This window comes from Cydia splendana, chromosome 1 (assembly GCF_910591565.1).
Source record: "Cydia splendana chromosome 1, ilCydSple1.2, whole genome shotgun sequence".
Lineage (NCBI taxonomy): Eukaryota > Metazoa > Arthropoda > Insecta > Lepidoptera > Tortricidae > Cydia > Cydia splendana.
The window spans coordinates 9,880,490-9,897,203 of NC_085960.1; the positions used below are offsets into that span (position 1 = coordinate 9,880,490).

General features: G+C 36.9%; 1 protein-coding gene and 1 long non-coding RNA gene across 2 annotated transcripts in view; one reads left to right on the forward strand and one right to left on the reverse strand.

Moving 5' to 3' along the window:
- Positions 1-16,714, forward strand: part of LOC134796505 (uncharacterized) — a 363,632-nt gene that overhangs the window by 339,374 nt on the left and 7,544 nt on the right. The window lies entirely within an intron of this gene.
- LOC134795272 (ovalbumin-related protein Y) lies at positions 2,462-12,752 on the reverse strand. The gene is made up of 8 exons (XM_063767069.1): positions 12,605-12,752; positions 12,061-12,099; positions 5,630-5,748; positions 4,585-5,302; positions 3,973-4,178; positions 3,469-3,654; positions 3,014-3,152; positions 2,462-2,648 (listed from the first exon to the last, which is right to left on the reverse strand). The coding sequence occupies exons 2-8, from the start codon at positions 12,074-12,076 to the stop codon at positions 2,473-2,475; spliced, it is 1,560 nt and encodes a 519-aa protein (XP_063623139.1). The 5' UTR covers positions 12,077-12,099; positions 12,605-12,752; the 3' UTR covers positions 2,462-2,472.

The window sequence follows — 16,714 nt, forward strand, 5'->3', positions numbered from 1 at the left end:
CCTAAGTTCTCATCAAGACGAGTTGCATGACCAAAACAGCGTGTGCCTATGTTGTATAAAACCCGAGCTCCATTAGGCACTGTCAGGGTTCAGCATCAGCTATCTTGGGTACTGAAAGTACTGATCTACCCAGTGATCATCATGACGAGTCGGATATCCAAAACAGCGTGTGTCTATGTATGTTGCATCAAACCCGAGCTCCACTAGGTACTGCCAGGGTTCGGCATCGGCTCTATCTTGGGTACTACTCTCCTAAGTGCTCATCAAGATGAGTCGGATGACCAAACCATAATGTGCCTTTGTTACACCAAACCTGAGTTCCACTAGGTACTGCCAGGGTACTGGGTCATTTTGCTGAACTGCACGCCGACGTTTCGATTGGCGTGCAGTTCCCATACAAGTTGCAGTCGGGTTGTAGTCCGTCTGTATCGGCCCTAAGTCACTGAAGTTTGTATTAATTATGCTTATCTTTATTTATAATTTTAGCAGTTCCAAGCAATAGTAACACTAAAGGCGCCATTCATTAATTACGTAAGACAATTTTTGCCAGCTTTTGACCCCCTCCCTCCCCTATGTAAGAAATAATAAGAATAGGCTGACCCCGTCCAGCCACCAATATAATTTATTTTCAAAAAAATATTTTTATGAATGTTTATTTGTACCTGTACAAAGGTACTTGAGCTCGTTTAAGCTAACTCTGCACCGTGTTTGATAGCATAGAGTGTGGAAGTATTATTTTATAAGTCATAATTTCATAGAAATTAAAAAAAAATATCGCCTCTTTGTGATCTTACTTAAGAACTATGAAAACCCCCTCCCACCCCCTTGTAAGAAAAAATAAGATATGTTCGACCCCCCCTCCACCCCAAAATCGTCTTACGTAATAAATGAAAGGCGCCAAAACTGTATCTCGAACTGAAAATACCCGATTTAAGTTTGCTAACACAACATGACTGATCATCACATCGTCAGCGTCTCAAAACTTACGAGTAAATTGACCTCTGCAGTAAATATACAGCAAGATTGATTGTTCTAGTAGGTATTCACAAAAACTTAATTGCTAAAATGGGAATCAAACCAAGTGAAGCGAGGTGGGTTGAATCCAAATTTGTACCCACTTTGGTATTCATCGTTGTTAATGGCGTAAGCGCCATCGACATTATTGAACTTGAAAACACCACATAGGTATCGTATTGTCTGAATACCCACAACACAAGCCTTCTTAAGTAGTCAATTTGTATAAGAATGTCCAATATTTATTTATTTATTTATTTATTACTAACGCCATCTGTTAGAGAAAGAAATAATTAACATTAGCACGAATGTTAATTCATCATTTTGCCAACAGATGGCGCTAGTAGTAATACAAAGTGTTATTACTTTATTTTATTTTTTTAGGTTTATAAAATGATATTTTTATGTTTGATAACACATCTAGACATGAATTTAAATTACTATGTTAAATTTCAAACCTAACAGTGCAGTAGTTTTTCCGTAAAGTGTACCACAAGAATGCATAGTTCGTCGATTAGTGATAGGGCTCGCTTCGCTCGCCCTAATAATGTTATAAACATAAACATGCCTTTTATTTAAATCAATTGATAATACCACAAACAAGGGGTAATATTTGCATCTTGCATATATTTCGTGATATGAAGATAACAAATATGTTTATCAACAGAATTACTACCTACCAATACCCGCCAGGCTAAACCGGTTGTCAACTTTAGTTCCATTGGTACACAAAGACGGCGCCACTAGTATAAACGTATAAACGGTTGGGGACATTTTTTTGTATGGAGTTACCGTTCTTCTCCTAGTGAGTATTATATTCTTTGCTGTAGATCCTGAGTAAATCATATTATGAATACATAGCCTATGTGTAACATAGGTAACTGACTGAATCGTATGGCTAACTATCTTTTGTCACTTTATTTTGGCAAATTCTGTGTTATTATTTTGTAGAATTAAATTTAAAATCAACATAGGTACCCCGAATTAAAAAATAACATTTTTGTGCAACTCCCCAGTGGGACGGATATGATACCTACTTAGAATATATGTATGTACGATTACATACAAATATCATACATAATAAGTTATTTGATTTTATTCAAAGCTGGGTGGGGTAGTTAGGTATATTAAAATGAAACTTTATTACAATAAAAATAAATATAATCTTAATCACAATCACAACTGCCACTAAAATAAATAATATCTTAATCTAAGGACCTTAACCTACGCTGTGTACTTTCAATTATCAAATGCTTCTGGTTTACTTTCTCATAGATTAGGTAAAGACAATTAACAGTCAATTAAATTCACAGCATTTAAACGTCATCATTGATCATGCTTCAAATTGAAAAAAAAAGGATTTACTAAATCAAACAGTTGACTAACGGCTTATTACTCCTGAATTGTACCCAAATATAGATAGAAAATTAAGTCTTTTGTTTCTTAAAAAAATCTTGTTTAAATTTCGAACGGCGTCGGTGCTTCTGGGTCTATGACTTTCCCAGCAATAACAATCAAATTGTCGAGGCGATCGATGATGAAGAACATGAAGGGTCGGTCGACGCTGAACCGGCGTGGTTCCTTGATGCTGGACAATGGGATGTTCTTAAGAGACTCCTGGACCGCGTTAGATGCTGAAAAAATTAATGTAACAAAAGGTTATGCATGGTCACTGTTTCAAGATCAGATTAGTAAGCTTCAAAACTAATTGTACGAGATGAATATAAAGAAATAAACGATGATGTTGACTCAATGGAAACTATGCGTATCCATAACTATGCGTATGCTTTAGCTAAAATCGAAAACTTATTTTTTTTGTGTGTAGTTGATTGACACTCCGACGATTACTTTTGTACACAAACAAATATTAAATTAACTTATTCTACAACAACAGTCGAAGGAACACGATGGCATTCGAGTGAGCGATGAAATTTACGTAGGTACGTTAGGTTTCGAAGATAGGCCAAAGTTTACAAGGCTTACAATATGTATCTTATACCTGATAGTTGTGTCGCGGAGGTGTCCGCGTTGTCGACGCGAACTGCCACGTGCTGCACCAGCTCCTGTACGAATAATCCTTCCGCTGAAGACACGCCCGACAGCTCGGCGTCGCGGCTGAAGATGCTGCTTACTCCGAACTGCAATATCAATTTGTAAAGATAAATTATAACTTTCGCTTAACAATAAATAAAAAAATTGTTACGGCAAGGTAGATGACACCTAATTGTATATACATATGTATGTGAACACTTTATTGTATAAGAAAATACTAGTTTAAACTTTTTGAGTGAAACAGGAATGCCATCAAATGCGGAGTTCCAGTTTTAGCGTCTATCAAATTCTAGAATATCAGTGGCAGGAACAGAAATCGCATATTAGCCCGCAAGTCAATTATCTTCATAACATATAATTTTTTAATTGTTATTCAACAAAAGTGCCAGGAATACTCTGTACCTTAGCTAAAGCTGCAACTGGCTTTGTAGTGGTCTCCACGTAGAAGGTGGGCAGAGAGACCTGCAGCTCCTCCTCGCGCAAGCTGTCCTGGATGTCTTCGAGCGGCGCGGCGGGCAGATCCGCCGTCAGCCGCGTCAGGCCGTCGCGGGTGCGAGGCAACACGATCAGCAAGGAGTAGCGACCGCCCTGGAAGGTGGGTTAGTAATTATTTTGTTACTTAGATCGAATGTAACCAATTCTATTTTTTTATCATTCTATTAACACGTACTCTGAACAATAAATTAGCTGGAACAAAAAAGTTTTCTATTCTGTAACTTAAACACCTAATTTGAATTCTCTTCAATAAAAACTAAAGTAAATTTCTAAATAGTGTTTTATACAATCGTGATAAGACAGTATTTCAGTCGCGTACTTTGTTTAGGCCACGAATCTTGCTGAGTGGCCTAAGTAGGGTACGAGATTGAAAAGATTGAGATCGAATCTAAAATCAAATATCACACTTACATCATAAGGCAGTTCAATAGCTGAACTGTCGAGACCAGGAAGAGAGCCAGTTTTGAAGATGCCCTTCGTACACATCATCTGCACTTGTTTTTTCTCACTGTTGGACGTGTAGAACATAGCTGGCTCGACCTTTAGGAAAGGTTGTTTCCACGCGCCGCGGAAATACATCCCGTTGAAGATGAGCATCAGAGAGTTTGATGGTGAAGCTGGAATAAATGAAAGATGCATTTTTTTCTGAAAGTATTTTAAAGAGTGTTCAAAATATGTCAATACTATTTTACGTGCTTCTATAGTTTTTTTTTATGAGTAATTTGCGAAGACACTGCTTTTCTGTTTTGACATTTTTATAGGCTTCAATAAAGTAGAGAAATTACTTTTCTACTTTATATGAAGCCTATAAAAAAGCTTAAATCCTTAGATACCTAGTCAGCCTTGATATAGCCCAGCCCAGATACCTTGTCACTATGTCAGCATTAGTGACTCAAAACTTTATTTCCTAAACAGAATCAAATATTTTGTGTCGAGCTATTTAGTTCCCGATCTACATAGATTCTAGTCCACTGGAAATATTTAGTTTAAAACTATTAACAATTTCTGGGTATTATTACTTACTTTTTCCCGATTTCTTTCCGACAGTATTAACAGATATACTTGACGCAATATCGGATTTGTCCTGTAAAACGTGGTGGTGGCTTCTCGCATGATTTCTAGCCTCGACAGCAACCATAGTTTCTTCTTCTTCTCCAGACTCGTCCTTTTTAGGATAAGTTTTAACAAGCTTAATTTTTTCTTTAATATTCTTCGCGGGCTTGTACTCAATTTGAGATATGTCTACTTTCTCAGGTTTATCTTCAACAGCAAAAGAAATAAACTTCTCACCAGATTCTTTAGGTGGAACAAGATCTACAATTTCTTCGTTCTTGTTACTTTCTTCAGCTTTTTTGTCGGAGATTTCAATTGTTTCATCATCATCATCATTAGTTTCATTAGGTTTGAAGTGGTCTACGTCATTATACCTTTCTACGGATCTTACATCTGTAAGGTAATAATCTTCTAACATCTTCTTGTAGTCATCGTTGATTGTGTAATTTTTGTAGATGTAGAAATAGTTCTTTAATTCAGGTTGGTTGTATTTGTACTCGTGAGTGTTCTTCAGTCTTTCCATAATGAATCGATATGTTTTTCTAATAAGGTTCGGGTCGTCTGGGAGGTGGAGGGCAGATACGAGTTGTTCCCTCGTCTGGCCCGTCGCGCCTTCGGCAAGTATGGCGAGGATAGCAGAGTAACCAAGTGGCGAGAATGCTATGTTCTTGTTATCATCGATGTAACCCTGAAATCATAAGAGGTTGATATTTAATTTCAATACAAACCATTCAAAGAACAAGCGTGCCGAAAAGCTCCATAATTTAAAATTACCAAAAAATATCTACAACTATGACAGTAAAAATTAACTTGAATCTTAATACGCTCTTGATTCATTAGTACCTAATATACCCGTACCCAAATATTATTATTGATAATTAATGTGTAATTTCAGCTTCACTATTAATAACTGTCGATTCGGGACTTAATATCCCGTATACGTCTTAACGTATATTTCTCTTTGCGGCAATTGCGTTTCATAAACAATATCAAGCATATTGAATACGTGTTTTACCTGGAATATGGCAGTGGATAGTTGGTTGGTGGCTTCCCCGACGAAGCCGGTGGTCTTGGGCGGGGCTCGGCCGCGCCGCACCCACCGCGCGCTGCTCAGACCCACCGCGAGGCATAACACTGTAAATAACAAGTGTGACGTTTCAACTAGGGCTGCACATGACAGAAGATGGGCCTCTACAAAAAGCGACATCTATGACTCAAGGGCTACACCGGTGTGATAGCTGAGGGTAGAGAGGTGTCACTGGACTTTAACCATATAGCCAACTCGCCACTTAGGCATCCACATCTACACTTGAGAACGCAGCTCTCGCGACTCCACTCTCGACGGCCGGCTAAGGTAAGCCAGAGGCAGAAAATCCTGTAACACCCTCCTTCGAGTGACAGAACTCCCCAGGAACTCTCGGGTACGTGGGGTCGCTACTGGCTACAGTGGCTACTCCGACAACTCGCCACAAGCTGCCCTGCGTTGACCGATCTGGTAAAACCAGGAGCTTTGGGGTCGTCAGTATCTCTAATTATTATATCAATGAAATAATAAGAACCTAACAAAACCTGTCATATTGTTTACATTATTTGTCTTTTGTATTGAACTCCACTTTATTATATGCACACAAGATGTTAACTATTGTCCACAGAAGTGACTACTTTTTCTAAATCTGTGTATGGCCCAAAAACGGCAAGTAGATATTAAACTGTGTGTCAGTTTGTTCTAGTTGTACTACAGATGGCAGCCCTAGCTGTAAATATCGCTCAAAAGTCGTGAGATGATCGCAGATAATATGCTACGGTAATGGCGAACTGGAGAATGATATCTGTAGGTGGGTAACTTAGAATCAGAATCTCACAGTCAAACTAAACGAAAGTCTGCCGTTATTTAAACTAGAATTCTAGTGATTATTATGATCTAAACTTTAAACTTTAACAGATAAAGAGTGCCACTGGCTCTCAGGCAAAGGTGGAGTTAACCCGAAATGAAAGTACCTAACTCACAGAGTATAAGGCATAAACATGTTTTTTTTTGGACGCCAGATTGCGGGCAGTTTGTACGTCGATTGAAGTTAAAACCATAGTCTAATAAAACATGGTCTTCCATTCCCAGAGTGACACAGGCCTACGTCACAATAACATGGCCGCTATATATAGCGCTATCGCATATTATCATATAGCGCTATCGCATATTATCATATAGCGCTGTCGCATGATGACGTAGGCTTGTGTCAGTTAGGTGACCTAGAAAAGACGGGCATGGAGTACCAGGCGGAGTATATTATTATACCATGGTTAAAACGACAACGAATACTCCGTTTATATGTATACAGATAGTATAGTATTTTAATAAAATGACGCGCTCATAATCGCAAATCTATAATACCAGTTGGCATTTACAAGTTCACTAATAGCTAGTTTTCAATTTTAATAACACGCCTATGGCAAGTTTTTTTTACAAATTATAATACAATTCTACACGATTTGGGCTCTTAATAGGTTCGAAAAATACACGGTTAGTGATGAATATTTGAGATTGAGGTGTTTAATTGTTTATCAAAGCAAATTTGCAATGCAATTTTACTTAACCCAGATAACTATAGTTCCCTTTTAAGCGCACGGAAAATTTTAAATGAGTTTACGGGGACGTAATAAATAATAATGTCAAACCAGCTATCCATCTTATTTGTTATAAAAAATTAAAATCTCTTTATACGCAATATATTAACCCATCTAAATCCGCCTAATGTCAAGGTGTCTATAGGTAAATCTTTGCCTATTTAGGTAGGTCCTCCGAGAAAACAAGTTTATTAGAGAATTACCTATCTGAAACGCCGTTCTGTATTCTCAGGTTAACCAATTAGCACATCGTCCGCTATATCGACACAACACGGCAATTAAGAATTAACGATATCTCGATATAACTGTCTCGAGCGCTTTTTCGATAGGTACTGGGTCGAGCTAGCGGTACTGATGCGAATGGCGCAGTGCAGCTGCAATGCCTCTTTAACCTCAAAAAATATATCACAATAGAACACAAAACACACAGATTTCTAGTGCAGTTTCTGCATGTTTTTGTTTACACCAGCGGGCTCAGCACGGTTCCATTTTTATCGACTATCACTATGCGCGTCCCTTTCGCACTTACATACTTGTTAGAACGTGACAGGCATGGTGACAAGGGACAAAAACGCGACCGTGCTAAGCCGCCAGGGGTCTCCATTTCTAGTTAGGACTTTGTGGGATTTCGCACAACATTTAGACATTTTTTACATAGAGGAAGTTTCCCGAAAATGTACCTACATAATATTACATGTATATAATTGTTAATCTTCTTAACAAGTGCCAATGCCTATCCAATTAAAAAATATATGGACATAAAAATTGGATAATAATATCTATTACCTACGGTATCAAAAGGTATGGTAAACGCCAAATTCATTTTATTCGTGCAAATCGGTTAGCAGGTAGGTAGCTGTATAAATACAATAGACCTTTTATTATGAACGATTTTCTATTTACTTAAACGGCCCATTTCTCGGTTTCATCTAAGCCAATGTAATTTCATACCATGTATTATCGTTAACAAGAAGCATTTTTTAAAGCACTAACTGCAGTAGAACCTCTTCCGACCTACACCAACGCAGTAGGTACAATAACAACCGAACAAAGCATTAGAAAGCAATACGAAGTTTAATAGCCCACGAGATTGCGGCGGCAACCAGGCACGCACCAGTCACGCTTGCTCAGAGCAACGGTTCATGGATAAGGTATTATAGTGCATGTACTTATCTTAAGCAAGGGAGAGAAAACAAGCCATTAAGTATTCCTCACTTCGTCGAGAGAAATAAAAAAATATTTTATAAATTTTCACTTGTAAAATAAAATAAAAACTTGACTCACTATCTCGTTTCACTTTTGAAATAAACTAGAAGTAGGAAAAGCGGGCTTAGTAAAGCACAAGCGCAGGCGGTGAACGCACTTGGCTGACCCTGCGCTATTGTACTCTCACAGATGCAACGGTACCGACAGACCAACATTACCGCCCGCTTTCTTCATTTTATTTGTTGTTTATATTCTTATAGGTATTTTTACCATAAGATAAATTTTACAAATTAAGAAAAATATAGAAAAGGCATTAGGGATAGGTAGGTACATGTACATAAATTTAGATTTTTGTTTGTTTTTAATTTTCATACAAGCTAAAACTACGTTGGGGTGGTTTGCCTTAAATCAATCACTATCATAAATTAGGTTCCTGTTTGCTTAAGTTTGTCCACTTGCCCAGTTTAGTAAATGTACCAAGGAAGTTCTTATATAAGTTCAATACAATACTCTCTGATCATTTGATTCGACTGAATCAACTAGAGCTAGACTGAATCATCTTTCTCCTAACTACCTACCACATAGAAAGTTTATAATTCTTGTGATTGTCATAAATATACCTACATTATAAAATATTATTGAACTAAAAATCGTAACCGATAAAATTTTGAGTGTAAAAATAAAGTATAATGTTTGTGTGCACTTTAATATGTTCCTGCAGACCGTACGTAGCGATCGAGCGCATACCGCCTGAGAAAGCAATCTCGCGGTCTAGTACGAGTACCTACTTACCACCCGCGAGAGCTATCATATCACTGTACGGAACCGTTCCACCGACCCGTACATACCGCAGCAAGGAACAACATAAAGTCGGCTGTAATTAATTTTGTTGTACGAGTAGGTATGTGTGTAAGTGTGTGAGATTACTTAGTAACAGTTTTTCCCCAATTTATTGATCTGTTCTTCAGTCGGTCCCTCAATACTGAGGATCGTGACATCATATCCTTCTGTTGAAGACCAGAGGGCCTACCGCGAGCCACGTTCGACGTGTTGCCTCTCTGTCATACTTGTAAATTCGTACGTAAGTGTGACAGGGAGGCAACACGTCGAACGTGGTTCGCGGTAGGCCCTCAGGTTCCTACATAGGGTTCTGTTCCCCGCCAAGCACATGGCCTCGTGCAGTTTTAATTGCATAGGTACCGTAATTTGAGCACACCTTCTAGAGGAGGGCCCTGAGGTCTCGTGCTTTCAACTTTGCCCGTCTTTCCAGGCTATCCGGAGAGCGACGTGAGGGGCGTCCGAAGTATGAAAGCATTTGGTCCCGGCATATCGGTGACAACCGGCGTTTATACGTAGCTCCTCCAGTATCGACTAATGCGTACCAGCATTGCAGTCCACGGTATTCGTAAAAGCCGGCGCCAACACCACATCTCAAACGCGTTAATACGCTTGGTCAAATTGGCTCGTTTGGTGCATGTCTAGAACCATACAGAAAGATTGGGAAAACCAGAGAGCGCACAAGTCTAACCTTCGTCTGTCTTAATATACTACGATCCTTCCAAATTTTATCTAGCCGAGCCACAGCTCCCTTCGATATTTATTGATATAAAGTTCAATTTATAATTTATTTTCTTTAGTTCTATAAATTATGTGATAAATGAGTGATTTCCCTACCAAGAGATTTTTTTTTTACGTAGGGTGTGTCAGGGTGAGTAAACTCTATTGAATTTTGTAGTATCTAAGTAGTGAGGATTTAATACTACCAGTACGTCTACCATCAGTTTTGACATTGACATATACGCTCACGTCTACGTAACTTACTTTCTATGCATCTCGCTCGTACTCGCATATGCGAGCAATAGTGCAAGCGAGATGTACAGAAAGTAAATTACGTAGACGTGAGCGTAATGTCAATGTTAAAACTGATGGTAGAGGCTCAGCATAAAAAACATAATATAAGAAAGTAAAATGGATAGTAAAACGTGAGAAAGTTAGAAAACTTAGTGAGCATTTTCACTTTATACACGAACATTAACACTGGTTATATTATGATGAAACCACGTATTACACTTTAACGATATCCTGTGCAATGTCACGAGGTGCATAAGGGATGTAAGAAACCACTTTCAAATTCAAATCAAGTAAGTACAACTTGTAGTATGACGTACATACTTACCATACAATCTAATAAGTACACAAATGTATAGATTTATGATATAATTTAACTGAAAGTTAAGTCTTATTATAACAAAAGTATCATATTTTTAGTCTTGAATCAACAAAATCTAAATTGTGCCGTACGGACGTGTAGGTAATAATGAGGTTTGTGAGAGAGGAGAAAAAAAATGCTTCGTGATTATTTATCCATAGGCATTTAGCATCATGTTCGTTAGAAGCACGTGTCAGATCCTCTTTTAAATGTTGTGATTTGATTAAATTCTTAACAATCCGGCCATGCTTCTCAAGATGAGCTCACACGACCTTTAGGTAACTTCCATAAATAGACTCGTATCGTATCGTATTAAGTGTGCTTCACTGCCAGCGAATCAATTTGACTATATCTGATAATATGTATAAATAAGGTTTTTTGTACATATGCGACAAAATACCTTCTCGAAAAGGAGTCAAGCGATAAATGACTAAAATAGGGTCAATACCAACGACCTCATATATGTACTTATATATAAATCTATGCCCTACACTTAATCATATAGCATGCAGATCAACCGCAATAACAACTTGTATTCTAACATGCCGATCTTATGAGCATTTAAATTCTTGTTTCGAGGTATTAAATATTCTCGATCGAGGTTTATAATCCCGTTTGCACGTTTCGTCAAGCGTAACTGCGTAACATTAAGTATAAGTACCTAAATATCAAAGTTGGTATCAGATGATATGATGAATTTGTTATGAATGTGCTTCAGTAGTTCATAATAGTGAATGCGTCCCTAACGAGCAGCAGTTAGCCAAGTTTGATTAGTACCTTGATATATTCTGTATTCGAAGTACCCATACTGTGGCTGACCTGGGCGCGTAGCCAACGTGCCAATCGTTAACGCTCCGTAACGTATCGTAGTCTTCTCTCTCTATCACTCTTCCATACTAGTGCGACAGTGACAGTTACGTTTAGTTCGCAACGGAGCGTTAACGATTGCACGTTGGCTACGCACCCGGTAGTGCCGTTAGCCGTTACCCGTAACAATCGTTAAACGTTTACATAAATAATTTGGTCGCTACTAGTAGGTACTGCAGTTAACATCTTCAAGCAAGTAGTAAATATATGAATAATCATGTAATACATTTTTAGATCTTGAATAGGAGCACACTTGTATGTAGGTACTTAAGTTATTTTACCTGTAGTTGAAAAAAAAAAAAAATAAAAATATCAAGTTAATCTTCTTTAATAAAGTGGTTCGTTTTGTGTTTTTGCTTGGTCTGTATCGGTCGATATGAGTAAAAGGTTAATAATTAAAGTCTATTTTTTTATTCGGTAGGCTAAAATGACATTTCATACTATGAAATGACGTTTTATGTTCATACTAGGAAATGTCATTTTAGTCTACCGAATAAAAAAATCTAGACTTTATGTGCATGTGTTTAATATTTGAAACTTACCAAATAGTATTCGCATTATGAAGAACTGTGATCCTAGCTCTGAAAAAAAGATAATTTATCGTTATTTCATACTATACACAAAATACAGCTGTAGGTCTACCTTCTGTAGAACGATCTCTTGATTATAAAATATGGCACTCTTAGCCATTCTTTGACATTCGAGGCATAACAGACTTTTTACCGCAAAAACCTGGAGTCTTTTTATTTATTTACATATGAAAAAATAAAGATTCATCGATTAAAATTCAGACAGGATCCGGTTTGAGAAGGACAAATATTTGAAAACAAGTTCGCTACATAATTTAGCTTTTTTGGTTTTCGTGTTCTTCGCCGAATTATCGAGAACGTACGTAAATATATCTAGATAAACTGGGCAGATAACTATTCTATTTCTTTATTTTTTTTCTAATAACTAGATAACACACATCTATTGTTTTCTGGTTGTTCAACTGTTTTGTACTAACATAAAGTGCAGAACCCGTTAATTCGAACAAACCTGACCTACATAATTTAACTCGACGTGATTGGCCAGCATTCAAAATACTTACACGACTGACCACTTGGAACACAAACGCACCACTCTATCTGTTCAACAAAACCACAATTTTTTATTTTATTTTTTTAAACGTCAAAATGCGCGGGAATCGTGCAGCCGCGCCCGGAGCGTGCTCAATCGAGAATGACGTGCACGGAAGCTGCTACACACCGTTTTATATATATAGACATTTAACAGTTATGTTTGTGTTAGCTTTGAAGCCTTTAGAACCGGCACAGCTATGGAATCGTAATTTTTTTAAATAATATTTACCTAATATAATAAAATTTAACTTGATCTTTTGTATTATGTCACTTCTCGCCAGGTGTTTCGTCAATTCGAAATGACTCACTAACGATAACACAAATTTAATTACAAACTCATTCAGTAAACTACAAGGTATTGAATTACCGCGTTAGGAACCGGTGTTTTAAAAAAACACCTATCAAGATTATATTAGGTCCTTACCTATGAAATTGGCGTTTTTGTTCATAGATATAAGTCTGATCCTAGTTTTTTTTTTTTACAAAAGTACATACACAATTACAATAAAACTACAGTGCACTCAATAAACAACGATTTTACATACAATTAATTGTTATTTTTTATTGTTAAGTGTTCAGAATTAAGCCTTGAAAATAGGTCTTTTCATGTGCTGTCGGTTCGAGTATTAAAATTACTTATATTTTTCTAATGGTACCAATTTTCAAGAAATGGAGATATTGAAAACATACCTTAAAGGTGTCAAAAATTACTGGAAAAATTTTGTTTGGTTTGAATTAGCCATCAAAAAAATATCCGCAAAATTAATTGTATGGAAATTCGTGTTTCGTTGAAATTCTCCGAACAAAACGCCAATTTCATAGGTAATGACCTAATATTTCATGCAATATGGTCACCCCGCGGTAATCATTCCTGTTTAACATGATTTTAATTAATAATAGTTATAACTTGGATTACCTATACAAAAAAAAAAATTTGGAAAGCGTAATATTAGTCGCCATGTCTAAATTGTTTATGCATATCATACTGCATGCAAAATCGGATAAAAATGCAAAACAACGGAGAACTGGCACCGACAGCCAAAAAAACTGTCCTTGTTGGCACGCAACTAAGTAAAAATGGGTTAACTCTTAATTAAATTAAACAACTAAACAATCCGTTAGTGATTGTCTTGTCAGTAATCTGTGTTATTGGGAATTAAGTTCAATTGATGAAACAACAACAATTAAGAACCACTTTACAACATTTCTGGGTCAAAGCAAAAACAAAAAAAAAGTAAAGAAGTATTTGAAAATAATTTTATTACATTGATAATGAAGAATAGGGAATTTATCTTGTGGTAAAAAATACCATTACCTAGACCATTACCTACTTGATTATTTTTATAACACCTCGCTATAATGACTAATTAAATAAGAAATTTTACTAGCGTTTAACGTTAATTATAATGGAACAATATAAGGTCATGTCACAAACCGATGCGAAATTATTCCCCCTAAGAACATAAATGATTTCAATTAAGGCAAATGTTATATATTCCCTGAACTGAAACTGTTAATTAGCCTACTTAAACATTCACCACCACTTGTCCACATTTGCGGAGATAATATATACCGTACGTGATCCAGAGGAAGCCATTTAAAAATGAAATAAAACATTTCGTGCGACCTCCTTTCTTAAGCGTCGCAAAAAATACTGCGTTTTTAATTAATCGCAGCAATCAATTCGAAGTGCAGATTTGTAAAAAAATACTATGTAATTATTTATACAAACAGAATAATTTATGAAGGTGTTAATTAATGTCATATTGAAACCTAGCCCAATGAAATCAATAAAAATAAAATAAAAAATACTTAATTCAGACCTAACAACCTATAACTATGAGTATATGACACATACAATTTGAAAATTTAATACCTTGAATTTAACATATTTACACTTTATAGATTTATCTCATAAAATGATGGCTTAACTGAAAAACGGTTTTCACACACCTCTAATATTTTGAAGCACCTAATGTCCTATACAATGTGTTTCCTTGGATAGTTAATATACTCATAGATGGTGAAGTGGTGAAACCGTTATAATAACCACGTATAGGATGATAAATATTGACAAATCACCCGAAAGGTGACGGCAGAGGGTAGTTTTTGAGGGGTCTGAGGCTGAGGGTTGAGATGTTGGAGGTTGTGGGGTCGGGGTTTGAGTGCCGATGCCGGGGAGTCGTGGGATCAGGAACTGAGAAGTCGGGGGGTTAAGGGGAGGTAAAGGGTCGGGAGGGGGTTTGAAAGTTAAGGGGTCGAGGGTTGAAGGATGAAGGGTTGGGGATTTAGAGTGAATAGGTTCAGGAGTCCGAGGTTTGAAGGATCGGGGGCTAAGAGTTTGGAGGGGTTAAGGGGTCAGGGCGAGGGGCAAAGGTTGGTGGACTTTCGAAGGATTGGGGGTGGAGGTTAAGAAAAAAAAATATGACGAATAAAGAAGAAAGAGGCTCCTTCAAAATTTTGAAGGCATTACAAATTTTAATGATTTATACAGGGTGGCCCTAGCCATTGGACAAAGCCGAAATGTACATATGCATTAGGGTATTTAGAACCAGTATACAAAGTATCATAACAATCGGTGTAGCGGTTACGAAGATTTTTTTTACTTTGGAGCATCCTGTATGTGTTAGTAGCTCCTGAGGTAATAAATAGTATGACAACTTCTTCGACCGTTTTGATTATCTTTTTTAATTGTGACATTAATAAGATTCTGACTTTTGACAAATGTCATCATTGTCGCACCTTTTCAAACAAATTGTCAAAGGCACTGCCAATGATTAATACAGTATGTTTCTTTTTGCTGTCAATTATTGGAAATAACTTTTGTTTGATAATTTATTTTTTTATCTTTTGTTCTAATTAAAAAAATATTACCGTTAGAGCATTTCTGAGAAGTAACCCTACGTGGGATTTCAGGGTTTGTCCAATGGCTAAGGTCACTTTTTATTTAATAAAAAGTGAAAAGCCTTAAATTAATACGGTCATTAATAAGGTTACAAACTCGACGGAATAACCTGTCCGACGGCTAGATTTCACTGTGCTCCTATAAATTGCACGTTTCCTGTTTTCTCTATCTGCTGTTATTAAATCTAATGTTATATGGAGTAATTTTTCCTAAGGAGTCATAGCTTTTTTTCAAAATCCATAACCTTAGTCCTTTAGTACACCTGCATGAAATAAGAAATCTTTTTCGAGCAAGTGTGATGAAAAATACATTGTATTGTATTACCAGCAAACTATTGTGTCTACATGTATGGTTAAGCTTTGTATTGTCTTCGTCGGACTCAAATAGTTTAGAAATAATCACCAACTGTTAAAACAATGGCCTACATAGCCATGCGCTCAAAGGAAAAGAAAGCAGTCCATTAGAAATATATTCGCGTCCTGCAGTTTGAATAGGTACTTACTAGATTTTCTGTATTTCACTTTTAGTTAAAAATTACATGTATGGAGTGCCCTACCTAAAAATATAATTTTATAAATTTTTACTTCTAAACTATGTAGCGGCTCACGTAATAGGTACACCTACGTTCCAAATTCCGTTAAAATATATTATTATGTTAGTTTCCGAGTAAAATGGCATACGGACATTAAGCGGACGGACGGACGAACGGACAGACGGTCATGATGAAAGTTCAAGGATTCCGGTTTTGCTATGTTGGCTACGGAATCCTAATATTTCTATAGTGAATTTAATATGTAATATCGTTGCTGTATTGTGACGCCCCATTGCCCACTGATTTTTACTAGTACAGCCAGGCAATGCAGACCTAAGTCCTTAACGCTCCTCCGCGAATCCAATCGTTTATGGTGGAACAAGGCGCCTGACTGTGCCTTGTCTTAGCCAGTCATCTGGAGGCCTAGCCGAGAGCCGAAATGATAATCGTACATCGACTAACGCTAGAGAAGCGAAAATAATGTATGGGGTAGATAGACGCTACGAAAAGTCACGTGATCGTATGCATATTTATTATTTCACTTTCGATTGGCGTTTTCAATCAACGATTGTCACTTATCTAAGCCCTCAGAAGCGCTATCATGGTCGCATTTTTATCACCTGTCATGCCATGCGTCA

Bases quoted from the DNA above. Each gene is read 5' to 3' on its own strand.
- LOC134795272 (XM_063767069.1), bottom strand. The intron at 3,655-3,972 runs GTAAGTGTGATA...CCCACCTTCCAG, and splicing joins CTATTGAACTGCCTTATGAT to GGCGGTCGCTACTCCTTGCT. The intron at 3,153-3,468 runs GTACAGAGTATT...TTGATATTGCAG, and splicing joins CAGTTGCAGCTTTAGCTAAG to TTCGGAGTAAGCAGCATCTT.